Source organism: Lepidochelys olivacea (genome assembly GCF_965140295.1).
Source record: "Lepidochelys olivacea isolate rLepOli2 genome assembly, chromosome: 10".
Taxonomy (NCBI): Eukaryota; Metazoa; Chordata; order Testudines; family Cheloniidae; genus Lepidochelys; species Lepidochelys olivacea.
The window spans coordinates 17,402,998-17,430,142 of record NC_140420.1 but is presented as its reverse complement, the minus strand read 5'-3'; the positions used below and the strand labels follow the sequence as shown (position 1 = coordinate 17,430,142).

The following is a 27,145-nucleotide window of genomic DNA, read 5'->3' as shown; positions in this document are numbered from 1 at the left end:
ATGGCAGAGGCATCTCTGAGCCTGCAGAATCCGGTATTAAATCTTCGGAGAAATGGCTTTCTCATGAACTTCCTGTTGTTTCTGCATCAGTCAAGCCAGAAACATCATCATTTTGGCACTTCCATTTCAGATCTTGGGTGCAACCAAGAAGGGAATAAGCAAGCTAAAATGTTACAGAAATAGAAAGGAGGGAAGTTATCTTAACTCTTCTGAACCTCCATCTAGAATGGCAGAAACCTTGCAAGAAACCTTGCTGACTGTGTAAAATTTCCATCAGCAAGGCACCTTACAGACTAACAAATTTATTTGAGCATAAGCTTTCGTGAGCTACAGCTCACTTTTGCGGATACAGACTAACACGACTGCTACTCTGAAACCTGTCATCAGCAAGGGTTGACTTTGCTTGCGTTAGAAATGGAATCTGAAGGGCCCTTTCAGCTTCAGATCCAAAACAGAATCTAAATTATCTAGTTCCAAGTGTTGACTGTGAAACCATGAAACTCACAGGGGTTTGGATTCAAGGCTCCATTTTTTGGCTTATCTCTATTTTTATTTGAAAACCATTCACCTCTCCCTCATTTCATGCGCTACACTAACAGCAATTGCCAAACATCTCTTGAATACATTTGCATATAGCAAAACTGCTGATCATAATAGTATAGAATTAAATCCTTCATCATAAAAATAAACACACAAAGTCCTAGCAAATCATCACATGACTTCACTAGAGAGGATTCCATGGTTGACCAAGACCGTCAACCCAAATAAATCTTTCATCAGTTCAACAATGCAGTCCTTGTTACAAAGTATCTCTTGAAACAGCAAAATGTCAAGTACACACAAAAATGATAAGGAAAGCCAGTGCATCAGAGGTGATGGATTATGCAGTTCCAGGATAGGACTAGTCTCTGGTAGAGTGTTGGAACTTCAGTAGTGTTGGAACTGTAGTTCCTTGCATGTGGTTTCTTTAATAAAATAAGCAAACATATCTCAATTGAAATGTAAAACTGGGGTCCTGAACATTTTGTGCAGATATGGTTGTCCTGGTCAAGTTCCAATTCGCTCATGCAGTTCTGCCCCCCTAAATTCCCATGCATTTTCAACCCAGAAAGGTATTCATCACTTTTCTTTCCTAAACCTGAGTGGTGCAGTCTTGGGCCCTTAAACACTTTCCACCTTCCTCTCTGGTGCTGCTGTAATTCAGCAACGGATGAAGGGGACCCTACAGATAGTTTGCAGCCAGCTTTGGGATCCTAACCGTGTAAGAAGATTATTATCAAGATTCAGTTATTAGTATGTCCAGGGGAATTTTTCTGTGGGAGATGATTTGATCGCTTAGAAGTCCAATTACTGCCCTTCCCCTCCCTGTCACCTTGGAAAAATAATTGTGAAAAATAGTTCTATGGCTCAGATTAGGTCAAAAGGTCCAAGGTTCAGAGAGGGTCAGCAGCAGGAGCAAGCCTGTTAGGGGACTGGATTGGGTATCTTGTTTCATGTGGAGGCAACTGAAAGGAAAACGAGGCTGCAACAATGCAGGTTTCTCCACCATCCTTCTTACAAACTGTACCTCAAAAGTGTGGTGATAACCTGAGTACATGCACATCTTTCTTCATGTTCATTGTTACCTGGCATTTTCTGTGGTATTTGTTTCCCTGAGGCCCACCTTGTTCCCATGGTGTTCATCAGAATACCAGCAAGCTTGGAAACTTGCCTACATTTTAGGAAAGCCTAACATTGGCATTATAGGGCTAGGTTTGGTTTTGGGTTATGCACCCGTGCAGAGGCACAAGGGGGAGTAAGAGCTCATGGGTTACTTGGATTGTGGATCTGGGTGCACAGAGTGACTCTGCACCTGCTATTTCCACCCTGGAGCAGGGGGATGGGGAGGTGGGAAATAGGCAGAGCTGCTCTGCTGGTTGTGGAAGGGAGAGTGATCTCCTGCCATTTAGGTCAGCAGGAAATGACTTCCTCTCAGAGGTAAGGGGAGCAGCAAAGGAATTGTGGCTCCTTTTCTGGGGCACCCCTAGAACATCACAGTAAGATGTCCTCCACTTGCCATGGGATGTGTCTATGGGACACAGTCTAGTTCCTATACTATGGCACATTTGAATGTTACATTGTGCAATGAAATGCCAAGATAGCTTTGTCTTTCATCATCAAGATTTCACACCGCCTTGGAAAGTATTGGCTTTAGGCAGTGATGAGCTGCCAAAATCTTAACAACCAGTTCCCTCCTCACCCCACGAGGGGGTCATGGCCCACCTCCGCACCCTGGGAACTCCTGCCCCATCCAACCCCCCGCGTTCCTTGACGCCCCTGCCTGGACCCCTGCCCCCATCCACCCCCCTCCCCTGTTCCCTCACTGCCCCCAGAACTGGGCAGGAGGGTCTCATGGGCCACCGTAGTGGGTGCCCACCCCGCCCGTAAGAGCTAGAGGGACCTGCAGGGGGGCGAGGTGGGCAGACCCAGCGGTGCTTACCTGGGGCAGCTCCCAGGAAGCATCCAGCAGGTCCCTCTGGTTCCTAGAGGCGGGATAGCATAGCTGGGGGGGAGCAGGGGGAGCGGCTGCTGCCCCCACTGATCACATCAGAAGTGTCTTAGGTGCCAACTCCGTGGGTGCTCCGGGGCCAGAGCCCCCACGGGGAAAATTTGGTGGGTGCAGAGCACCCACGCACAGCTCCCCGCCCCGCGCCCAGCCCCAGCTCACCTCACCTCCGCTCCGCCGCCTCCCCCTCCCCTGAATGTTCCGCCCCCTCCCTTGGCTTCCTGCGAATCAGCTGTTCGCGTGGGCAGCCTGGGAGGGCTGAGAAGCGAGTGGCGGCTTCGCACTCAGGCCCAGGGAGACAGAGGTGAGCTAGGGCGGGGAGCGGTTCCCCTGCGTGCCCCCTGGGTTACCTGATGCGGCGCAGGTGGCCCTCCTTGCCCCCCCCCACCCGAGCTCACCTCCACTCCGCCTCCACCTCCCTGGGCCTGAGCGCGAAGCTGCCGCCTGCTTCTCAGCCCTCCCAGGCTTCCCGCGCGAACAGCTGATTGTCGGGAAGCCAGGGGTGGGGGGCAGAGAAGCAGAGCAGGGCAGTGCGTTCAGGGGAGGAGGCAGAGGCGGAGCGGAGGTGAGGTGAGCTGGGGCCAAGCACGGGGTGTGGTGGGGCTGGGCGTGAAGCTGCCGGTAGGTGCTCTGCACCCATCAAATTTTCCCCCTGGGTGCTCCAGCCCCAGAGCACCCACGGAGTCAGTGCCTAAGGCGCCACTTTTGGCTGGTTGTTAAATTTAGAAGCCCTTTTAGAACCAGTTGTCCCTCACGGGGGTGGGGGTGGGGTAGATTATGTCCTCACGGGACAACCGATTCTAAAAGGGCTTCTAAATTTAACAACCGGTTCTAGCGAACCGGTGCGAACCGGCTCCAGCTCACCACTCGCTTTAGGGATTCCTATACAGAGCAATCTTAAGTCAGTACATGAACCACACTGTTTCCTTATGATATGGCACAAATCTTCCTATAATGCTTTGAGCAGACAGCAACAGTATATTAATTATGTAATGTATAGTGCTTTGTTTGATACAGAACAAATGCATTTGCATTTTCACATCAAAGTGATCATGTTAAAACAATCTAGAATGATACTCACAGAACATTACAAACACATTCTTGGTCTTATTAAAGGCGACCCTGTTGAAGTTCTTTCCAACAAGCATCTTAACAGGATTCTTGTCCCAGTCCTCTGGAATTTCTTCACTAGGTACATGTGGCTAATCAGAAAGAGAAACAGGAATATGAAAGTGAAGGGGATATCAGGAAGCCATATTCTGGTTCAGGTTAAAGTGAGTCCAACTGGACAATACTAACCCAATGCCCTTACTTACTATACCTAGCTTTTTAAAATATTGTGAGTCACGTCAAACCATAAATAGGTTACTTGAACCTACACGATCCAGTTGTCCTACAAAACCTGGCTGAATAACAGTCAAAAGCTAGAGAACTATAGAGCTTGTTTATTGTGGAAGAGGAGTGAAGTGGCTGTATAACAGGGGTGAATGCCACTGCCTAGATTTCTCCATCCCCTCCACATGGTTCCTTCCTTCCTCTTGATGGAAGCTGTTAAATATGAAGGTAAATCAAGCTTCAGAACATTGAAAACGCAATACAATTTACAGTGTATCTGTCTTGGAACGTATGTGGCATGAATGTTCTGATACCTCATTGTGATAACAAGATATTCTAATACGAATAGGGAGTGATCCAGCAGGAAATAATTGTAGTGAAAAGGATTATAAGGAGTCACAAAAATAAGGAAACCCACGTTCACTCACGACAATTGCAAGATCGTATAATTCATTGCACTTTTATAGAAACTATCAGGATCTTCTGTAGCATCTTCATGCAATCTCAAAGCTCTCAAGTATTAATGAAGCCTCATATCACGCCAATGGTGCAGGCAAATATTATTATCCCTACTATACAGATGGGGAAAATAAAGCTCAGAGAGGTTTCATGGCCTTATTTTCAGAGTTGTTCACCCTAAATGCCAGTTGAAATTAATGAAATTTAGAGGTTTTCATCACCTTTAAAATTCAGGCCATAAGCGACTTGCCTAAATTCACACAGAGAGTCATTGGCAAAATCCTGTGGTCCGTCTCAGTTATCCAAAATAAGGGAATAGACCAGTATGCGCTGAAAATGGAGCACATGACAGCAACAAGAACAAGCTTGTAAAATCAGAACCAGGCTAGTACAGGTGGTAGATTATGAATTTAAATGACATTTTCACTTTATTTTTGCAAATGTACTAGAATCTTCAACTGGCGTCAAATGGACGTCTGATTCTGTCTCTTCAGAGAGGCATACCTTTGCTTTCCCATCTAGGTAGCTGTGACAGAAGCTCCTTAGATTCTCCACGGTCACCTCATCTGCAGGCATTTTGTACTTTGCGTCACTTGTCAGGTTTAAGATTCGCACCGCAGGGACGTCGACCTCAGTGATGCGAAAATACTCAAAAACGCGCCCATTTCTGGTTTCATTCGTGTCCACCAAGATGAACATTATCTGGAAAGGAAAACAGCAGCATGCTGGATGGATATCCAGCTGCATAGCATTGCATTATACCCTAAAAGCAGAAGGTCTATTACCTTAGAAATAGCTGTGCAGTTGTTCACACAAATCAACATCTTTTGGATTCGTCCACAAGGACCTGCATCAACCAGCTCCATCTTTCACTTTGAATTTCAGGTTAAAAGAAATTAGAGTCTGGACATGAAACTCAGTTAAAAGCTACTGAATCTGAAGATGAGTTTGGATATGAAATTTCACCCTATGTTTGGGAATTCAGTCCAAGGGCTTTGGCTTAATCCATCGGAATACAGGCCAGATTTGAAGTTTAGATCCAGAAATGAACCTCCCAAAACTTGGCATTGTTAGGATCCAGGCCTATCTGCCACTGGAACTCTGAAAAACCATATACTGAGTGTGATTCACCCAGCAGTTTTGTAAACTTTTCTGTGCCCCAGCTCTGAGATAGTAACAACGTTCTAAACCAAGTATGTTTCGGCTTTTAGTGAACCTACTTGATACTGCTAAACTACACAGAGCTGCAGGACACTAATATTTAGATTTATTTCTCAGTCTGGTAAATTATATTGCTCTCTCCCACACAATCAAAGCTATGCTCCTTGCCCTGGTAAGTTCTCATAGCCCTGCATTACATGACAAAACTTAATAGTACAAAAATCTGAAATATTTATAATCCAGGTGTCTTTACCAATAGTAAAGTAAAATGATTGTTGGTGGTTTTACTACCGGATGAATTCTCATTCTGTAGCACTTAGTGTGTTTGGAGCAATAGCAGCAAAATTGAATAACTGACAGTGGAGACTACTAGAAAGTGCTGTTTTTTACTTATTCCCTCTCCTTTGCTACCCACACACACACTTTGCTGCATGAAACAGTGTCCTACAGATTCTTTGCAAAACCAGGTAAGGTAGAACTGCTGGTTTCAACTGTGGCCAACAGCAACTTGTTGAAATTCCCAGAATGGCATTTCCAGATGACATAATAGACTAGAAGTTGAGCCTACACAAGCACTGCTAAATGTTTCATGGCTGGAAGTTCCTCTTAGGGTATGTCTACACTACGAAATTAAGTCGAATTTATAGAAGTCGGTTTTTTAGAAATCGGTTTTATATATTCGAGTGTGTGTCCCCCCACAGAAAATGCTCTAAGTGCATTAACTCGGCGGAGTGCTTCCACAGTACCGAGGCAAGCGTCGGCTTCCAGAGTGTTGCACTGTGGGTAGCTATCCCACAGTTCCCGCAGTCTCCACTGCCCATTGGAATTCTGGGTTGAGATCCCAATGCCTGATGGGGCTAAAACATTGTCGTGGTACATGGTTCTGGGTACATGTCGTCAGGCCCCCCTTCCCTCCCTCCCTCCGTGAAAGAAAGGGTAGACAATCGTTTTGCGCCTTTTTTTCCTGGGTTACCTGTGCAGACGCCATACCATGGCAAGCATGGAGCCCGCTCAGCTCACCGTCACCGTATGTCTCCTGAGTGCTGGCAGACGTGGTACTGCATTGCTACACAGCAGCAGCAACCCATTGCCTTATGGCAGCAGACGGTACAGTAGGACTGGTAGCCGTCATCATCATGTCCGAGGTGCTCCTGGTCGCCTCTGTGAGGTCAATCAGGAGCGCCTGGGCAGACATGGGCGCAGGGACTAAATTTGGAGTGACTTGATCAGGTCATTCTCTTTAGTCCTGCAGTCAGTCCTATTGAACCATCTTATGGTGAGCAGGCAGGCGATATGGGTTGGTAGCAGTCCTCTTGTACCATCTTCTGCCGAGCAGCCATGAGATGTGGATGGCATGCAGTCCTTCTGCACCGTCTGCTGCCAGCCAAAGATGTAAAAGATAGATGGAGTGTATCAAAAAAAGAAATAGACCAGATTTGTTTTGTACTCATTTGCAACCTCCCACACCCGCCCCCCGTCTAGGGGACTCATTCCTCTAGGTCACACTGCAGTCACTCACAGAGAAGGTGCAGCGAGGTAAATCTAGCCATGTATCAATCAGAGGCCAGACAAACCTGCTTGTTCCAATAAGAACAATAACTTAGGTGCACCATTTCTTATTGGAACCCTCCGTGAAGTCCTGCCTGAAATACTCCTTGATGTAAAGCCACCCCCTTTGTTGATTTTAACTCCCTGTAAGCCAACCCTGTAAGCCATGTCGTCAGTCGCCCCTCCCTGTGTCAGAGCAAAGGCAGACAATCGTGCATCTGAGTTGAGAGTGCTGTCCAGAGCAGTCACAATGGAGCACTCTGGGATAGCTCCCGGAGGCCAATACCGTCGAATTGTGTCCACAGTACCCCAAATTCGACCCAGCAAGGCCGATTTAAGTGCTAATCCACTTGTCAGGGGTGGAGTAAGGAAATCGATTTTAAGAGTCCTTTAAGTCGAAATAAAGGGCTTCATCATGTGGACAGGTGCAGGTTTACATCGATTTAACGCTGCTAAATTCGACCTAAAGTCCTAATGTAGACCAGGGCTTAGTAAGGGGCATATGTAAGATCAGAAATAGGCTTGATAGGAATGGTCAGAAATAGGTTTGTTGTGCATAACACAGTTAGAATCATATTTTTAAAGCATCACTTTCCCTTTGGGTTTACTTCTAATTTTATTTCCCCAGACCATTTTGCTTAAGGACCTATGCCAGAAAAATGGTTCTGAGAACTATTGGAAGCGGTTTGATAGCAGGCAAACTGACAGCAATATATTCCAATCAGTAACATTGGAGGGTGTTTTTCAACTGATCTTTGACATCTGACATTTGCAAAGCAGGACTCTAAAGTAAAATGCATCACAAACCTTTCCTCTAAATTCCACAGCAGCAGACTCATAATCTTCATAAGTCTTGTTGAATGTCTCTGAGTTCTTAGGGGTGAACAGCAGGATGTGAGTTTCAACAGGGACATCAAAAATCTTCACAGATGTCTGCAAAACAAAAGGCTCAACATCTGCTCCACTCTCTGGAAGCAGAACAGTGAATCACATGCTCAAAGTATCAATGCCATTCAGTTAACTGGGTTTGCATATTTTACTTTGCAAGACTCATATAGTTCCCCATCATTTCCATAACCCTGGGATTTTGCATTGTTTTAAAGAACATAAAGTGAGAGAAGATCAGCAGCTGCTAAGTGGGTTTCCTGCTCAAGGAAAACCTCAGCATTATTCATAGATTAAGACCAGAATGGACCATTATGGTCCTCTAGTATGACCTCCTGTATAACACCAGGCACAGAATTAATGCTAGCTGTAATTCTCTAAGTAAAATATAGTGTCGTCGATAAAGACTATTAGGATCAGCTCACTGAAAAGCAACCAAACACTTGGCAGCTGCATAGCCATTCTTAGCCTGAGATTTGAAATATGATATTGATCTTTACAACTGTCTGATCCTGTTTTCAGCTATTTACAAAACTGGTAGGGTGAGTCCTCAGAGCTAGTAGATGTGTTTGTCTGGTCAGTAGTGATGGTCAGCAGGAATGAATAAAAGATTGGCCATCAATTCAGAATAGATCCGCTTTGTTGAACGAGGCTGCAATTTCATATAAGATTTTCCTGTGTGGTTTAACAGACGATAGAACTGCACCATGATGGAGTTTCATAGTCTGAGTTCTCCAGAAAAGAGGTCAATAGGGGAATATTGAGGGATATTTTTACTGTGCTCTCAAAACTGGAGGAAAATGTCTTACAGTGGGATTATAGCTCTATAAAACACGTGCTGTTCTGGTGTAGGAGGCTGTATAACCGTTATGACAGTTTTCTGCATGAGTCCCTCTGTGCATCTGCTGGAGCGGTCAGTGCTGCAAGCCAGTTTGAGATCAGCTGTTAGGTGTGACACACACAGGGTTCTCTCAACGAGATTTTACATTTGTTCTTCCTTTGCTGCTTTTATTAATCTAACATAGAAGTCACTTGGAGTGGAACCATATAGTGTACTGGAAACATGTATGGTAAACAGAACAGCTAAGTAAACTGGATTCCCACTCTAAATTCTGACGAGCTTCTTTGACCAGCTCAACATAGCCCCATGCTGGTCCTGGAATTCCAATAGCCTAAGAGCAACGTATTAAAGAGATGATGATTTTTCACAGGAATTCCCTCTGCTTTAGCTCTATTTAATTCCATAAAGTGAACATACCTCAAGATTATACTCGGTGACCAAATCCATGGTAAAAGTTTTAATTAATCTGGTAAGATCCACTTTGTTCTGCTTGCCATCTTCAGACACTTCATTATGTACAGGTTTTCCCTTGAGTAATAATAAAGCAAAGTTTTTAGAGCAGCCATCTTTATCCTCGACTGTAGCAAGCATGCTGTCATTAATTAAACATGTTGTTTTCAAATTTACTTTTTCTTGTCAGTAGCAACTAACATTTCATAACTCTTCTATAATAAATGGCACCGCGAGGTTAGTAACATGGTTGCAGCTAAGTGTCAAGATAAAGCTGACATTTTTAATTTACTCCATGCCAATAATCCTAAGACACTGTGTATGCACTCTACATTATAATACAAGACCCTTTCAGTGCCTAAGCCTCATGAAATAGCAAGCGAACCTTCGCTTTGACAATTTCTTGGTCTGGTTTGTTTTGTAGCCTAATTGTCAATGTTATTTCTGTATAGTTTTGTAGTTGTCATTTTGTTTGTAGAACGCTTCTTCCAAGTGCAATTTGGGGAAAAGGAAAAAGATCCCTTGCCAAAAGTGATGTGCTACAGAAGCACTGAGCATCCACAACAGTCCATCAGTCCGGCAGAAGTTGTCAGTGCTCAGTGAATTTGAAAATTGAGCCACTTCTCTTTAGGTGGCTAAATATGGCTCCAGAAGCCAGAATGCAGGCACCAGGTTTCCATCGTGCACCCATTCCCACCTTCTTGAACACAGCAATGGTGTTCTCTCGGATGCCATAGCTCACAAAAACCTCCTCGCTGACTGTCACCCCGAAAGGCAGCTCTGGCACGTCTCTGGCAGTCTCATAGAAAACTTCCACTGCTCCGCCGTGACGTTCCTGTAGAACAAAAGCCGTGATTTATAATCACCGGCATCCTGTACAGTGCTGGCATGGATGGGAGTTAGGAGCAGACCTCTGAGGTGCACGGAAGGGAGTAAACACCCACACTAGCAGGGCTGGCTGCATGACCTTTTCCAGATAGTGTCTGCTGGGCTGATGTGGCATTCACACAGAATCACACAGAATATCAGAGTTGGAAGGGACCTCAGGAGGTCATGTAGTCCAACCCCCTGCTCAAAGCAGGACCAATCCCCAATTTTTGCCCCAGATCCCTAAATGGCCCCCTCAAGATTGAACTCACAACCCTGGGTTTAGCAGGCCAATGCTCAAACCACTGAGCTATCCCTCCCCCCACTGAGCTATCCCTCCCCCCTGATCTCCCTAATTCTCTGATCTCAACTCCTATCCTGCCCCATTCAACATGGACCTGCCTATTCCTCTGGTCCACCATTGCTCCAGGCAAGTCCTGGCCTTGGGAGGGACTGTCCAAGTGGGAAAGGTGTCATGGCAGCCCCAGACACCACTTCTTCACCCCTTCCACACAGGAACAGTGAGAGTCTCACAAAGAGAATCCCTTCTGTGCCAGAGATCAGAAAGGAAGGTCTCTACTTGATTGAGGACCTACCTATTGACGTGTCTGAATTGTTTTGCCTATGTCTGATGCTTAGATAGGAGGCTTTTCAAGGCAGAAACCTTGTCTCCTAAGTCTGTAGGATAGTCAGCATGCTGTCAGCCCCCAATTAATAGTAAATAACAATGATGAAAGGCAACAGTTCCTGCAGCTTCCATTTAATTAGACAATTATCTCATGCTAAATGAATAGTAATTTATATTCTGAGACCTTCCGACACATTCTGGCAGTTGCATTCGGTGAGCGATCTGTGACTAATAGAAGGCCAAATCCGGCTCTTTATTTCTTTTGGCAGTGCTTTATTCTATTGGCTTCCACCTGCTGTATTTCTGACATGCCCTACTGCATGCTGATGATAATCTATAGCCATTTCATTCTCCAAATGGATTCACAAATTCCAATCAAAGAAGTCTGCAGGCCCTATATATCAGCTCAGTCCAGTAACACTATTACACTGGGCTGAATTGTGAGTCCTTTTGTGAGTTGCACCTTAGTTCATGAATGATTTCAGAGGGGCTGCTTGTGGAGCAAAACTCTAGTTAGGGTGAGCATTTTCACTTCTGGCCCATTGCTTTCAGTGAATACCCTGCCTCTCCCCCTATGGCAGCAACATATTTCTCTTGCCCCAACAAGTTGCCCCATAAATAAAAGTTGGAGTATACATTAGAGCACATTATAGTAATAGCATTTTAGGCTTGATAAGATTAAGAATGTGCTCAGACACCATGGTGATAGGTGAGTTCAAAATACCTGGACAGACAGAAGAATAAATACCAGCTTAGTTAGAAGAAATATGAATACAGATTTAATTATATTAAAGGTACAGAGGGAACCATGAAAAAGTAAGAAAATTCAGTACTGTTCTACTGACTTTACATTGCATACCACCGCAACTTTTACAGTGTCACGCTGAAGATTTACTTTGTAATGGTGCATGGTGCTTAATATTTTTTATCCCTAAGTCCTTCAGTCTTTCTTCAGTCCTTGAAACCAGTGGCAGTTTGCCTGAGTAAAGAGTGCAGTATTTGGCCCATGTGCGGTATAATATTTTATTAATTCTGAACTAGGAAATCACGGTAGCAGATTTTCCAGCGGTCAGCAGCTAAAATCTGCAGTTTGTGAGAACTTTACAGTAATCTGATTCCAAGCACACTGAGACATTCCCTTCCTTTAAATGAAGTTGTTCAACCGAAAATGTATCCCAGTGCAATAGATTATATTTGCTGGTTTTCAGCAAAACTAAATGATAAGAGTCAATTTTTCACTAATGCCTCAAAAATTGGGCTCATAATTGTTCATGTCTATGGTTTTACAAGTGCAAGAACTCAGATCTTTGCATGAAAATCAGTTAATTAGACGGCTGGTTCTCTACCTGAGATTAGAATGTGCCTAGCCCTGCTTGAGCCCCTGGTGCAGTCACAAGCCTGGCCCAAGAGGAGCACCAGGCCTGTTCATGGGTAGCACCAACAATGCTATAAGCCTCTCCAAAGGGGAAAGAGAAGGGGGTGGAATGATGGCAAGTCTATTGCCCTGTTCTACATCAGCCAGTAGTGCTGGGATGTTCAGCAGGGAGCACTCTCCCAGGACATAGCAAGAGTTACTTTGGCATGGGCTGTACCAGCACAGCTCCTGGATTACCGTCAGGCACTCCTACTGAGACTGAAGACCTCTATGCATATACATACAGAGAAAATACCATGGGAGTGAGGCTTTACAGCTACAGCCTGGCCCTGACCCAAGTATTTGCAAGTGTAAAAATGTATACAGGAATAAGTGCATGGCAAAAAACAAACAAACAAAAACCCTAGCAAAACAGTAGGCCCAGTTTCTGAGGCCAACTTTAGGCATCTTTGGAAATATGGTCCTTGGTGACAATGGCAAAAAATGTGAGTCCAGGTCACAGGCAAAATGGCCTTTGACTTTCCATTGAATTACCTTAAAAAAGCCAATTACTGCCAAATCTTCACAGTTGATGATAGCTTCAGCTTGGTCAGTGCTGTTGATAACTACAGTGCTGGGTCCTATTCGTCTTCTCAGCCAGGTAATAAATGCAGAGGCCTCTCTGACTCCTTTGGAACAAGGAAAGAATTAAAAGGACTGTCAAAGAGAATTACAAAAAGGCATCAGTTTTCTGAACAACCAAGATGACAAGAAGTGCACAAGGTTGTTGAGTCTAAGTTCATTTGAACTCCATGCACCCCTGAACCCTCAGCTATTGGATAATTAAAGGTGGACTTAAGCACTGAAATTCAAATCCAGATTCCAATCCCCTGAACAGGTTCAGGGTATCACAGTGCAATGTTTGTGAGTCGTCATTGTACTTTCTGGGTTCTCTACAAACAACAATTGGGCATGTTGCCAATTAACTGTTCAATCACAGATTTTATGGGTGTTTTGAGGCCAGGGCTCTCAAACAAGTCGGAAAGCACAGAGCACAAAGATTCATGTGGCAGGTATGTGACTGCAAGGCACCCATGAGCTATACAGACATATCAACCTGTGGTGTAATCCGACAACACTTCAAACCAATTCCACAGTTTATTGAACTATCTATTGAGTTAAAGTAGGTGTTAGATTTGTACCTCTTGCACAGCAGAAGAGATGTAATAGGTGCTGAGGCATAATAAAATGCTTCTTCAGTATTAGAGCTCAGCTTTTTTGGTTTACAGGTAAGAATTAAGATCCAAATGGTCAAGTCCTTTAATTCTGGGTGCTCCCAGCTTTTAGCTACAGAACTACGTGTTGCCAGCTCTCACAATTTTGTCACAAATATTATGATATTTGATTATTTTTTCCCCTTAAATCCCCAGCTCCTTTGGTCAAGAATCTCAGCTTTCATTTAAAAAGAAAGTTTTTATCCCTCATGTTTGCAAAAAAAAGTTTAGAAACATGACTGCTAAAGGCTCAAAGGAAATTAGGGAGCTGAAGATCCCAGCCGAAAACAATGCCCCTTTATCTTTTTCAGTATAACCTTATTTAAGAAGAGGCGCAGAGGGGTCCAGCAAGGAGTGAATTAGAATCATATATGTAAAAGAGCACTGATATCATGTCAGCCTGTATGTACTGTGCTATAGTGTAGTCATCCTACATATTACAAACAGCTGATCAAACATTCAGACCCTGAAACTGTGCGTCTTGTTAATTTAACAAGATTAATATTCGAGGCAGGCCTATTCAGTTGATTGCCACAAAGACATTTTCCTGCATCACTCACTGCATCTGATTCCAAAAAATATTTTTTAAAAGCATGGCAGGCTTAACTTTGTCCTGAAGAACACAGGCCTGAAATGAAAAAGTGGCAGAACAGTACCTAGTGGCTGCATGGCATTCGAACACTCGTCTACATGCAGATCCAAGCTCTTACAGCTAATCTGTTGTTAAGTCAGCCATACAAACCTCAGCAAATCTGTCATCGGATTAATCATTGTCTTGGTTTGCCCGAAATGGCCTTGTACTTAGTATATTTGGGCCAAATCCTGGTCTCACTGAAGTAAATAGCTCATTGATTTAATTAAGACTTGGATTTGGCTCTGTTTATCAGCTGTCGTGATGACCATTTAAAAAAAATCCCTCCTTTCACCAAATATTTCAGTGAACTTTCTTGTTTTAAACTTTGTCTGTCAGTGCCAACCCAAAGGCATTTGTTTGTATTTAAGGGTTAACATTTCCTCTGGTAAATAACTCATTGGATAGCTATAGTACATTCAAACAGCTATAACCTATCAGTGAGAGCACTTTTTTGATTTTTCAGTACTATACTCGCTCATAGTTGTAAATAAATGACTTGCCAGTCAACCAATTAGTAATTATTGGCGTTGTGTGCTGTAGATAATTTGTGAATTCTTTATCAGGTATTTTTACATTACTGCCCACTTTCACAAGAGTCTAAATATATTAACTCTTTGCAGCTCATTTATAGGTAACGCTGAAAGGGCAGCTCTGTTCTGGCATTATCAGCTCCTTGTTCACTGTCTCTCAGTACCATACCCATCAAATGAGTTTGCAAGCTAACCCGTGGTTTCTTGTCAGCCCTACAGACTTGACCAAAGACCTAGGCTGGATTCTTTCATTCTCATGCATCATTACCACTAATAAAAGTTCAGTGGGCAAATCATGCCTTCAGTGACACCTGTGCAGGCCCTCCTGTTTACACAGGTATAACGACTGGAACTCAGTAAAAAAATTCTGATACACAAGAAGGAATATAAGTACTGAGAACACAGCAGCTCCACTGAAGTCTTTGAGAGTGAGAGGGGGCTCAGCAGCTCTGAAAATTGGGCCACTTATTCATGTGCCTAAAAGTGAGTTTAGGAGCCAAAGTTTAGGCTCCTGTTTTTAAAAAATCTTGGCCCCTCTACTTCTCTTCAGACTCCAAAAACTATGCCCCTGCCCAGGCTACTTACTTCTGAGCTTCAAGAAAACATTTTAATCAGTGTGCACAATTAGAAAGAGATGTAGGCAGAAAGAGAGAATATTATTTGTATCTATTTTTAATGAAGCAAAAGCTCTAATCAAGTCTGGATTTCCAGGGATTGTGCATATTCTGAACTAGGGAATGCACAGGCCAAACGCTATCGTCTGTTTACTATGTCTTAATGTACTTTCCATGCAATCTTTAAAATGATTCCATTGCATTACTAGGCCTTATGTGAGCTCCCTCTGGTGGGTAATTTGCCAGCTTCAAAATTCCTTCTTAGGTTATAGAATCAGAGAACAATACACACACACACACACACACAAAACAGACACGGTTGTTGTTAAAACAATCCTCTCCAAACCACAGTGCAGACCTCTGCTATTTATGCTGTCCTCATACTGTGCATGGAATTTGTACTGGGTATCCTGTGGGTGGTACAGAAGAAGAAGCAATTGGGCCAAATTCTGTGCAGTGTAACTCCATTGTATTCAGGCTTATTGTAGTCAGTGGGCATGCATGGTAGTTCACTGTAGTCAAGGGAGTTATGCCAGCAGAGAATTTGACTGCTATCTGCATTGCTGGTCAGAGAAGAGCATTTAAATCCTAACTTTGGAAGGCAAGTTCAAATCCTAGTTTGTCTTTATTAAATGCACACAACTACACACAGATATCTCTGCATATCTAGCTAAATATACATATAATGTCAGGGGCAGAATCCCTTTACTATCTAATACATTCTCTGTCTAAGCCTGATATTCCTTCCGGTCAATAATGTAATAAGTCTTTTCCATCTGTAATACAATGGATATTATGCACTTCAATCAATCCAAACAACAGTTTACCTTTGCAATCTATAGGATTTTTCCTATCACCATCCACAAAGAATTTCACAGTAGGAAACTCTTGAATGTTAAATTCTTTTTTCATATCTTTTTGCTCTGTGACATCAACTTTGCCAAATCTGATATCAGGAGCTTCTTTTTTAAGCTGTCCTGCAGCTTTCGCAAATTCTTCAGCCAGAGTCTGAGATGGTCCAGATAAAGAAATGTCTGAAAGGGATCAACAAAGAGAAAACCAATCACGTAGTCATGAGTGTTAAGTCTCAAACTCAAAGCCATTAAGTCGGGCAATATTTTAAAGGGATAAACAGGGCTGTTGATGAGACACAAGTCAGCGGGAACCTATCCCATCCAATGAGCCTAAAACAGGAGGGACCTTTTTGATCTATTTTGTTCGTTACGAATGATCAATCTCTTCATGTTTATATGTATTTTTTTGTTTGTACCTGTGCATGTGTAGCAAGAAATGTCATTTAAAAGCTATGATGGGGGGCTAATTATGTGGGGGGGACGACAAAATGGAGTCAGCTGTGATTGAATATTCTGGCCAGATTTTTAAAAATGGGAGCCTACGGGTAGGGTCATTTCATTCATATAAAGTCACTTAAGTCAACTGATTTTCAAAGCTGCTGAGTACCCATCAGCTCGCACCAACACAGGTTCTTATAACACACTTTGTGTGTGTTGGAGCTGTGGGAAGCAGGTTCTAGTCAGCACTCTGCAGGTGTATGTTGTGTTATTATGGAGAAGGGACAAGAAATGAATTGCCTGTATCTAGTTGCTTTGAACTCAAAGGTATGTATTGGATAAATGCTAAGAGTTCTCCAGTTTTGCAACTTGTGGAAAGCACTTTTAAAAGCAAGTTAGTTTAACTTTCTCCTGATAAAACTGAGATATGTTATCACCTCATTTGGCTTGCTTTACTATTTAACCTAAAGAGGGGAGTGAAAACTTGAAATATGATTTCCTTTCAATCCCTGACATAAACATTTTAGTTTTATCAATATACCTTTCAAACAGGGACAGATGAAAAAAATCCAAATAGTCTTGGTTATTTATAAGACAAACTGTAAGTCCAACGGCACGACTGTTTTTTTAATCTAACGTCTTTTGTACTACCATAGTACTGGAAACAAATATGTGTCTACAATTTTCCTAATCAAGACACTACCTTATATAATAGTACCAAAAAGTGAGTGATCATTTTCATTAGAGCTCTCATAAATGAATGGCAGATAAAACGTTTAATCTAGCTCAGTGATCAGTTACATTTCCCTGCATGATTCATCATCATCGTCATCATTCTGAGTCCCCACCATAAATCATTCCTCCATCTAACCAGTGCAATCAGGATCATGAATAGTAATACCCAGCAGCCTCTTTTTATTATTAGTTATTTGAGCTGTACGTGGATTCAGTGCAGTAAGGACTTAGATAGGAAAGCTTTGGAATCAATGGCAACAAAGCAGTTTATCAGCTGAGGGTCTGGTTACTTGGTTTTATGTGATCTAATGGAGCTCAGGAAAGGCAAAACTAGTACTCCTGGATTTTAATCCTACTTACATGCTGTGTTACCTTAGTCATGTCATTCAGCAAAATATTAAAGTATGTGCTTAACTTTAAACATATGCTTAAGTCTCACCGAAGTAAGTTGGCATTTCTGTTGGTGCAAATGGGAGATGCATCAGGCCATTAATTTCTGTGTATCTTGGTTCTCCCAAATGTAAAATGAGTGTGATACCACCTACCTTCCTCCCAGGGTCAGTCTGGAATTGGCTTTGTTGGGGGTGTGCATGTGCTGATTTCATTCTTCTTTTTAACAATAGTTTTCTAAGTGAGTTTATAAGACCTCCTAGAAGTGTAAGAATCAGACAGGTCAACAGTGCTGGCTCCTTCTGAGTTGTAACAGAAAATATTGGGTGACATCCACCAAAATCAATTAAAACTTTGCCATTGACTTCAATAGGGTCAGGTTTTCACCCAGTGAGTTTATGGCAAGGTTGGGCAAACTTTTTGGCCCGAGGGCCATATCTGGGAATAGAAATTGTATGGTGGGCCATGAATGTTCACAAAATGGGGGTTGGGGTGCCGGAGGGGGTGAGGGCACTGGCTGGGGGTGTGGGCTCTAGGGTGGGGCTGGGGATGAGGAGTTTGGGGTATAGGAGGGTGCCCCAGGCTGGGACTGAGGGGTTTGGAGGGTGGGAAGGGGATCAGGGCTAGGGCTTGGGGTGCTGGAGGGGGTGAGGGCTCTGGCTGGGGGTGTGGGCTCTGGGGTGGGGTTGGGGTGAGGGGTTTGGGGTGCAGGAGGGTGCTCTGGGCTGGGATCGAGGGGTTTGGAGGGTGGGAGGGGAATCAGGGCTGGGGGTTGGGGTGTGGAAGGGGGTCAGGGGTGCAGGCTCCAGGTGGCACTTACCTCAAGTGGCTCCAGAAGCAGCGGCATGTCCTTTCTCTGGCTCCTACATGGAAGCGTGGCCAGGTGGCTCTGCGTGCTGCCCTGTCTGCAGGCACCACCCCTGCAGCTCCCATTGGCTCCAGTTCCCAGCCAATGGGAACTCTGGGGGCAGCACTTGGGGTGGGGGCAGCATGCAGAGCAGAGCCCCCTGGCTTTCCCTATGCATAGGAGCTGGAAGGGGGCCATGCTGCTGCTTCCGCGAGCTGTGTGCAGCGGCACCCGACCCTGCTCCCTGGCTGGAGTGCCGGAGTGGTGCAAGCCCCAGACCCCGCTCCCCACGGGGAATTGGAAGGCGGATTAAAACAGCTGGCAGGCCTGATCTGGCCTGCAGGCCGTAGTTTGCCCTCCCCTGGTTTATGGGTTTTGTTAAAAATGCTGACTTACAATTTTATTTTCTCAAAACATTAACCTGTTAGATTCTACTAGCTTGTTTCTCATGTAAACTATTTTTAGCTCAGAGATTCAGAAGCTGTTACAAGCCCATGCATCAGAGCAGCTGCTCCAGGTGCTAATATGCTAACTGAAATTCTTGTTAGGAAAAAAAAAGTTAGTGGGACCTAGAATACCATGGTGGTGAATGCCACAGAACTTTTTCGATGGAAGGGACTTCTCTACATAAAATAAATCAGGCTGAAAGCATCAGTGGATCAAACTGTGATTTAATTACCTGTAAAGTTACAGTTTCATCAAATAAAGTAATTTTGGCTTTATAGGAGGATAAAATCTATAAGAAAATTCTAACTTTAGTTGCTCTCTCTTTGCTAACTATAAAAATGGTCCTACCAATCTTCCCCCCCTCCACACGCACACAAACGTTGTAAAGTATTTGCCCTCCAGATTAAACTTTGTATGTAGAGTGCCAATCCAAGCACATTTGTTATATTCTAGTTGTAAACTACTGTAAAGAAAAGTATTTGATAGCAAATCTGACCTACCATGTACATAAATGGCAAATCCAAAGTATAAAAAACTTTAGAACCTGTGAGGCAATGTTTGCCACGCACAGGTAGGTTATGCTTTAAAATAGGCACAGAGAAAATTACTGCATTTTTAGTAACACAAACTGTGGTAGACATGGAGCCAGTTGGACACCATTAAATTAGGCTTGAATAAAGACTAGGAGTGGATGGGTCATTACACAAAGTAAAAACTATTTCCCCATGCTAATTTTCCCCTGCTGTTACTCACACCTTCTTGTCAACTGTTTGAAATGGGCCACCCTGATTATCACTACAAAAGTTTTTTCTCCTGCTAATAACAGCCCACCTTAATTGATTAGTCTCTTTACAGTTGGTATGGCAACACCCATTGTTTCATGTTCTCTGTGTACATATATCTTCCTACTGTATTTTCCACTGCATGTATCCAATGAAGTGGGTTTTAGCCCACAAAAGCTTATGCCCAAATAAATTTGCTAGTCTCTAAGGTGCCACAAGTACTCCTCGTTTTTTTTTTACTGGGTTGTTAGAATTTCCTGTATGAATGTATCGGTCTAGCTTAATAGGGCACTATTGGAAAAAGAAACAGAAAAGCAATACAGTTATAAGTATTAAGCATGCGAGTAGTCCCTCTGACCTCAAGAAAAGCACATGCTTAAGTTCTTTGCTGAATTGAGGCTTTAATGCTTAAATTAAGGAAGAAAATGCTTTTAAATTTAACTTTTAACCAAATTTTTGATACTCTCCCACCGACATAGTGCTGTGCACACCGGCGCTTATATCAGTGTAACTATGTCGCTCACGGGGTGGATTACTTACACCCCTGAGCAACATAAATTCTGCCGACATAAGATGTAGCGTAGACATAGCCTGAGGCTAGAACAACTACACGGATTCCAAAGTCAATGGGATTAGGACATGTGCAGAACACAGGGGTAGATGCAGTTGGACAGCCAGTCTGTTGGAATGGAGCTTAAGACAGGGTTGGCAAAGGTCACAATTGAAAAACTTCTGTTTGGGGTGACAAGACTGGTAACTACACTACAGATACCATCTCTATTGCTTATCAACTTATTGAATCAAACACAGCTGTCAGAAAATGAATGATCTTTAAAATGTCATCAGACCAATAATTAGATTTTATTTGGTAGAGGGTGGTCTTCAGCTAAATGTCAATACTTTATTTTAAAAATCAGTATTTGGGGATTTTAAAGGACTGACTTTTACTGACTTGTCTCCTTAAATCATCACTAAATTTCCACTCACTGGTTTGTGAGGAGTTCTTCTGATGATCTTTTTAAAATGGACCTGAATCTTATTAGTGCAAGTGGATTGTGACAAATTGAGCATGGGCACAGCAGACAGCAGAAATAAAATATCCAGCATCTGAAGCTGAAGACAATTCAGGTTGCTTAGTTCAGGTACAGGAAGAGGAAACAATAGGACATAAAGATACAGTTGTTAAAAGAATCTCTTTTCCTCTTGCTATTCCCTTTATTGTCCTGCTGTTCTCTTTTCATGTTGCTAATCTCATTCTTTCTGACTTTCACTAAAAACCAAGCAGCAATGAGTGACTTTTAAATTGTTTATTTTTACCAAGGGGAACTATTCACATGCTTATGCAATGTTATGAATCATTTCTTTGTGTGAGGAAAGTGCCTGCAAAGAAGGACAGTGGTCATCCGATGAAGTGAGCTGTAGCTCACGAAAGCTTATGCTCAAATAAATTGGTTAGTCTCTAAGGTGCCACAAGTACTCCTTTTCTTTTTGCGAATACAGACTAACACGGCTGCTACTCTGAACTCTTCTTACTGGTTCAGCTGATTTCCAAAGCTTCTGTCGCTTTAGGAGTGAGGGTAAGAACATGGAGATTTCTGCAGTATCTCCATCTTTAGAGCAAATCATACACACACATGGCGGTTTGGGGGGCGGTTGTTTGTTTGTTGTGTTTTGCCTGGTTTTTGCTTCTTTCCAATGTACAGAAAAGGCCTGAACATTTTTGGTTATTGTTTGTTAAAAAAATAAGTATTTAATTCCTGCTTTTCTACATTATCAATTCAAGTCTTGTAAATGTTGTTTTCCTGGGCAAACTCAACTGGAGAACTAGTATGCTTATGACACTGCAGATGTCATGAAAGTAAACTCTGATTAACTGAGAGGGAAACTGATTTTGAATCAAACTGTTTAAAAGTTGGATTTTTGCTTGCCCCTATGATTTATAGATTTGTATTCCAGGAGCACCTAAAGGGCCCAACTGTTATGAAGGCCCTATTGTGCTAAGTGCTGTACAAACACTTAGTGAGACATAGGCCCTGCCCTGAAGACTTTATATCCTGAATAAATAAGATGGACAAACAGTAAGAGGGAGAAATACTATTGTCCCCATTTTATAGATGGGGCTCTGAAGCACAGAGAATACCATGCCCAAAGTCACATAGAAAGCTTACGATGGAATTGGGAGTTGAACCGAGAGCTCTTGAGGCTCATCAAGCCAGCCTTCTTAAACACAGAGACATTACGAATGAGCCACTGATTTTTTTTAAAGAATGCACCTTATTAGACTAAGATCTATTGAAATGTGATCATTAGGGATGAGATTAGCCAATACAAAAATAGTGTATTTAATGGCCCTACAGCATCCTTCAAATGAGTCTACATGGAAGCACAGCAGTTGTCTCCATCTTTACCTAATTGTCATCTGCCTCTAGTTTCATTCTGCAGTCTTTATTGATGATCCTGGTGATTACTGTAGTAGCCGTGAGCCTGCTTGCTGTTAGGCTAAGTACTGATTTCCTAGCTGACTGTGCCAGAATCTCAGCAGGCCCACGCTTCATCTTTCAGTGTGTAGGCTGCTTAATCAGTTTCTCCGCAGACATATAATTTTCCCTGTAGAAAACTCTTGAGGGGGCCTGGAAGTCAGAAGGGCTTTGTTTTAATCCTGTCTCTGCTGCAAACTTTCTTGTGAACTTGAGCAAGTCATTTAAAGCCTGATCCTACTGACATTGAGATCAATGGGAAAACTCCCCCTGACTCCAGTGATGCAAAATGTGGCCCATAATCTCTTGGGTCAGTTTCTGTACTAAATTGGGATAATACAACTGTGATGTTATATGATTAAAATATGACCACGTAGGTCATTGTTAAGGCTAAGTTTCTGTCACAGTTATTTTTAGTAAAAGTCATAAACAGATCATGGGCAATAAACAAAAATTCATGGAGCCCGTGAACTGTCCATGACTTTACTAAAACTAACCGGGGGCGGGTAGGGATATGTAAGGGGGTGGAATGAGTCCCATGGGGGAGGCGGGGAACTGACAGGCCGAGCTCCCCACCATGGCAGGGGGCACAGCCCCAGCTCCAGCAGCCGCAGCGGGGGTGCAGCCACGGTGGACACACAGCCCCCACTCTGGAGCTGGCCACAGCTGCAGGACAAGGGTGTACAGCCTCCACTGCAGCCCCTACCAAGCCACAGCCACGGGGAGAGGGTGCGTGGTCCTGGGAAGCTGCAAGGGGGGTGTGCGGCCTAGGCTGCAGCTCCTGCCAAGCCCAGAATGCTGCAGGGCTAGGACGCACAGCTCTGGCTGCAGCCCCTGGCAGAAGCTGCAGGGCTGAGATGCATAGCTGTGGCTGCAACCCCCACCAAGCCCAGGACACCATAGAGCTAGGGCTCACAGCCCCGGCTGAAGCTCCTGGTGGAAGCCACCAGGCAGGGGTGCATGTCCTCAGCTGAAGCCCCTGGCAGAAGCCGTGGGGCTAGGGTTGCAGGGTCCTGGTTCTAGCCAGCACCAGTTGCAGGGCAGGGGTGCACGGTCCCACCTCCACCTCCTGAAGCGTAGAAGTCATGGAGGTCTGGTAAAGTCTCGGAATCCGTGACTGCCATGACCTCTATGACTAAATCGTAGGAAAAATAAATAATCAAAGGAAAAATAATCTGGCAACTGTACGGTATTAGTTGACTTTTTTTTAATGGCAATCATTGTATTTGTTGTTCATCTGTTCCCAGAGCCTAAGGAATGCCATTAACTTGTTACGTTTCTTTCCTGCCAACTGAATGTAGAACCCTTATAATGTGCTAGACTGAAAGTACTTGGAAACAATTTCTGTTTATCCACTGAACAGGTACCCTGGAATAAGAGTGTCCATGTGGGGAATTATACTGGTATTATCACACTGGTTTAAATTCACACCTTTGCTTGACTGATATAACCGTCCTGTGTAAAGAAGCCTATATAGCAGGGGTGGGCAAACTACGGCCTGTGGGCTGGATCCGGCCCGTCAGGGCTTTGGATCCGGCCCGTGGGATTGCCCCCCATGGTGCCACAGGCCCTGCACCACTCTCAGAAGCGGCCGGCACCATGTCCCTGCGGCCCCTGGGGAGGGGGGCACTGCCCCCCGCAGCTCCTAGTGGCCGGGAATGGGGAACTGCAGCCAATGGGAGCTTCGGAGGAGGTACCTGGAGGCATGGCAAGGGCAGCGCGCGGAGCCCTGTGCCCCCCGCTCCTCCAGGGGCCGCGCAGGTATGTGGTGCCGGCCACTTCCTGGAGCGGTGCAGTGTGGGGCCAGGGCAGGCAGGCAGGGAGCCTGCCCTGGCCCCGGTGTGCGCTGCTGCCACCCTCGAGCCGCTTTAGGTAAGCGGCACCGGGCCAGAGCCCGAACCCCTCCTGCACCCTGCCCCCCAACTCCCTGCCCTAAGCCCCCTGCCTGCACCTCGCACCCCTCCTGCACCCCAACCCCCTGCCCTAAGCCCCCTGCCTGCACCTCGCATCCCTCCTGCACCCCAACCCCCTGCCCTGAGCCCCCTGCCTGCACCTCGCACCCCTCCTGCACCCCAACCCCCTGCCCTGAGCCCCCTGCCGCACCCCTCCTGCACCCCAACCCCCTGCCCCGAGCCTCCTCATCACCCCACACCCCTCCTCTGCCCCAATCCCTTGACCTGAGCCCGTTCCTGCACACTGCACCCCCTCCCACACCCTGCACTCCCTCCTGCACCCCAACCCCCTGCCCCATCCCTGCACACAATTTCCCCAACCAGTTGTGGCCCTCGGCCCAAAAAGTTTGCCCACTCCTGCTATATAGTCTAAGTGGGGCAGCTACTGTTTCCGGAGCTCTGCCAGAATGCAATGGAAACAACCCTACCAACTGGCTTGTCTTAGAGGCAAGAGAGCAGCTATTCACGTACCCCACCAACTTCCTAATATAAGAATAGTTCTCCTCTAGGCCAGCCAAAGGACTCCTGCCTCTCCACGGCCTGCCAGTGTCTCCAGGCTAGGGTATCCATGGAGACAGGCTCTTGAAGCACCAGTTTCCCCCAGAATATGCTGTGAATTCCACGCATGCCTATAGCCCGCCCTGGCACACAGTACTATATAGATAGGGTGACCTGATAGCAAGTGTGAAAAATCGGGATGGGGGTGCAGGGGGTGGGGATAGGAGCCTATATAAGGAAAAGAAACCAAATATCAGGACTGTTCCTATAAAATCTGGACATCTGGTCACCCTATATATAGATTCAGATATAACACACCTGTGCCAGAAGTCTAACATATAATCCCTCAGCCAACATCTGTCATTGGCAGAACTGTTTATCTCTGCAAGTTACATATTCAGGAAAACCCAAAAGGGAGGCTGTATGGCCTAGTGGATGGAGCACTGACTGGGCCTCAGAACTCTTGGGTTCTATTCCCAGCTTGGCTACTGGCCTGCTGGGTAACCTGAACAAGCTTTTCACCTCTCTCTGTTTCAGTTTCCCTGTCTGCAAAGTGGGGATAATTATCCTGACCTCCTTTGTAAAGTACTTGAAGATCTACTGATGAAAAACACTGCATACGAACTAGGTAATATTAAAATTGCTGCTGACCCCATGCTAATGTCACTGTCCTCTCCAGGTTAGAGCTTTACAGGAAAGGACAAAACCATTCATAATTATTTAACTCTCCAAAGCTTTAAGAATACCAGCTACAGCCCTTTTCTGTGCTAGGTTTAAATCCCTTGGTAAATACAGGGAACCACCACCAGAACATACACAAGCTGGGCAGGTATTTTGAGCCTGAGCTGCTGTTTTGTATTCAGAGAGCTTCCCTTGTCATAAAAAACAATGATTTGCACTGAGCTAGTACAAGGTTTGGATATAAACCAGGTAAGATCCAGGGGCAGCCTGTGGGAATCCTGCAGTCTGCTGAAATGACTGATAATCCTGGCTGGAAACAGGCATGAGTGGGGCTGCTGCCACCCTTGTGGGGCTGCTGCCACCCTTGAAGGCATGCCCATCTTTTATTTTCAAGGTATATGAAACCTGAAGGGGGCTATGTTCATAATACAAAAATTGCTGCCATTCTACAAAGTCCATATGGCCTTGACTCCGGTAAACCTTCCCCCCTCGTTACTGTATTTCTCTCATTTTCCCAAATCCACAAACATATACTGTACTGCAGAATATTTCCAAAGTATGGCCAAACCCACCCCCCAAATGTCATCAGAATATAAATATTACAGCCGCTGATCTGAGCAGCTGTGGGCTGAAGACTTATGGACACCTTGGGGTGGTTCCTCTGAGGACAGCAAGGAGGCACATCAATGGCAGACTGTATAGGCTTCTTCACACAGGAAGATTATGTCAGTACAAGCAAAGGTGTGAATTTAAACCAGTGTGATAATACCAGAATAACTCTCCACATGGGCACTCTTATTCCAGGGTACCAGGGCCTTATTTCTCTTTGGAATAAAACTGTCCACACAAGGAGTTACACCATTTTAACTATATCAGTATAATTATACAACTACAACTGGTAAAATTTTCCCATGTAGACCATCCCTAAGCAGGGGGTTCCTCCTGCCTGTAGTAAGTATTCCATTTCCTCCATCCTAATGGAAATTCAAACGAATATTGTTATACTGGAGAGTGTTGGTAGCCACCAACCAGTGTGTCTTTGAGCTGTGAGCAATCACAGACTTCACTGAAGCCAACACCAAACCCTTTCCCTCTGCCTGAACGAGGGAGCAAATAAATGCTCCTTTGTTTTCTGATAGCTGAAACAATAGAAACTACTGCCCAAACATGGACCAGCATAACAAGGCTGGAATAGAAGCTGCGCCTGTGAGTGCTGAGAAGTTTCCATTGCAAATGCAGGAGCTGAAATGGGTTGGATTGCAGTAGTATGTGTGTCTGTGAGAGGGAGAAGCAGAAGGACATCAGGAAATCAGCTAGGAAAGCCAAGAGAGGGGCAGAGAAGCATTGGCAGCATGGCGATGAGAGGAACAGGAAGCCGAGAGAGTACTTCTTTGGGGCAGAATGCTGGCCGCAGCAGGCTGGGAATTGTGAACAAGGAAATTGCCTCGTGTTGTTCCTACTGTGCATGGGAAAGAGGAATTTGTATACATGCTTGGTAAATAAACAGGATTGCACCAAGGAAATACCAGACTTGTATCATCAATTTCTGCTCATAACAGAAACAACCCAGAAAGGCCTTGAATATTGGCTAACCACTTAGGCTAAAAGGGACAATAATATTTCCAGCTGGCTACTGTTGGTTGACACACCAGAGCACACATAGCAGTCAGACCGTCCTGGTGGGGTCAGTCGGTGCCACCTGAGATCACGCACACAGTGTACACATGGTATGTGGCTAAGATAGCCATGTCATGTCCACTGGTCTCCCCTGAAATACCGGAAAGAAGGTGGGGGTAAATTTGAGTGCCATGGCATTATTTCCAAACTGCATTCCCTAGTTATGATTAACGCCGCTCTTTTGCAAAAATGAAAAAGAAATTTGAATTTCTGCTCCCTGCATCCTCTCAGTATTGCCTCTC

General features: G+C 44.5%; 1 protein-coding gene across 6 annotated transcripts in view; it reads right to left on the bottom strand.

Annotated features, from left to right (window-relative positions):
• PDILT (protein disulfide isomerase like, testis expressed) overlaps positions 1-27,145 on the bottom strand; it is a gene marked incomplete at its 5' end in the record, with an annotated part of 102,247 nt that overhangs the window by 9,163 nt on the left and 65,939 nt on the right. For all 6 annotated transcript variants that reach the window (XM_084641571.1, XM_084641575.1, XM_084641573.1 and 3 more), the window contains 7 exons: positions 3,627-3,747; positions 4,844-5,041; positions 7,856-7,981; positions 9,192-9,302; positions 9,922-10,059; positions 12,629-12,762; positions 15,953-16,159. In XM_084641571.1, coding sequence (XP_084497697.1) covers positions 3,627-3,747; positions 4,844-5,041; positions 7,856-7,981; positions 9,192-9,302; positions 9,922-10,059; positions 12,629-12,762; positions 15,953-16,159 — 1,035 coding nt within the window. The remainder of the gene's footprint in view (positions 1-3,626; positions 3,748-4,843; positions 5,042-7,855; positions 7,982-9,191; positions 9,303-9,921; positions 10,060-12,628; positions 12,763-15,952; positions 16,160-27,145) is intronic.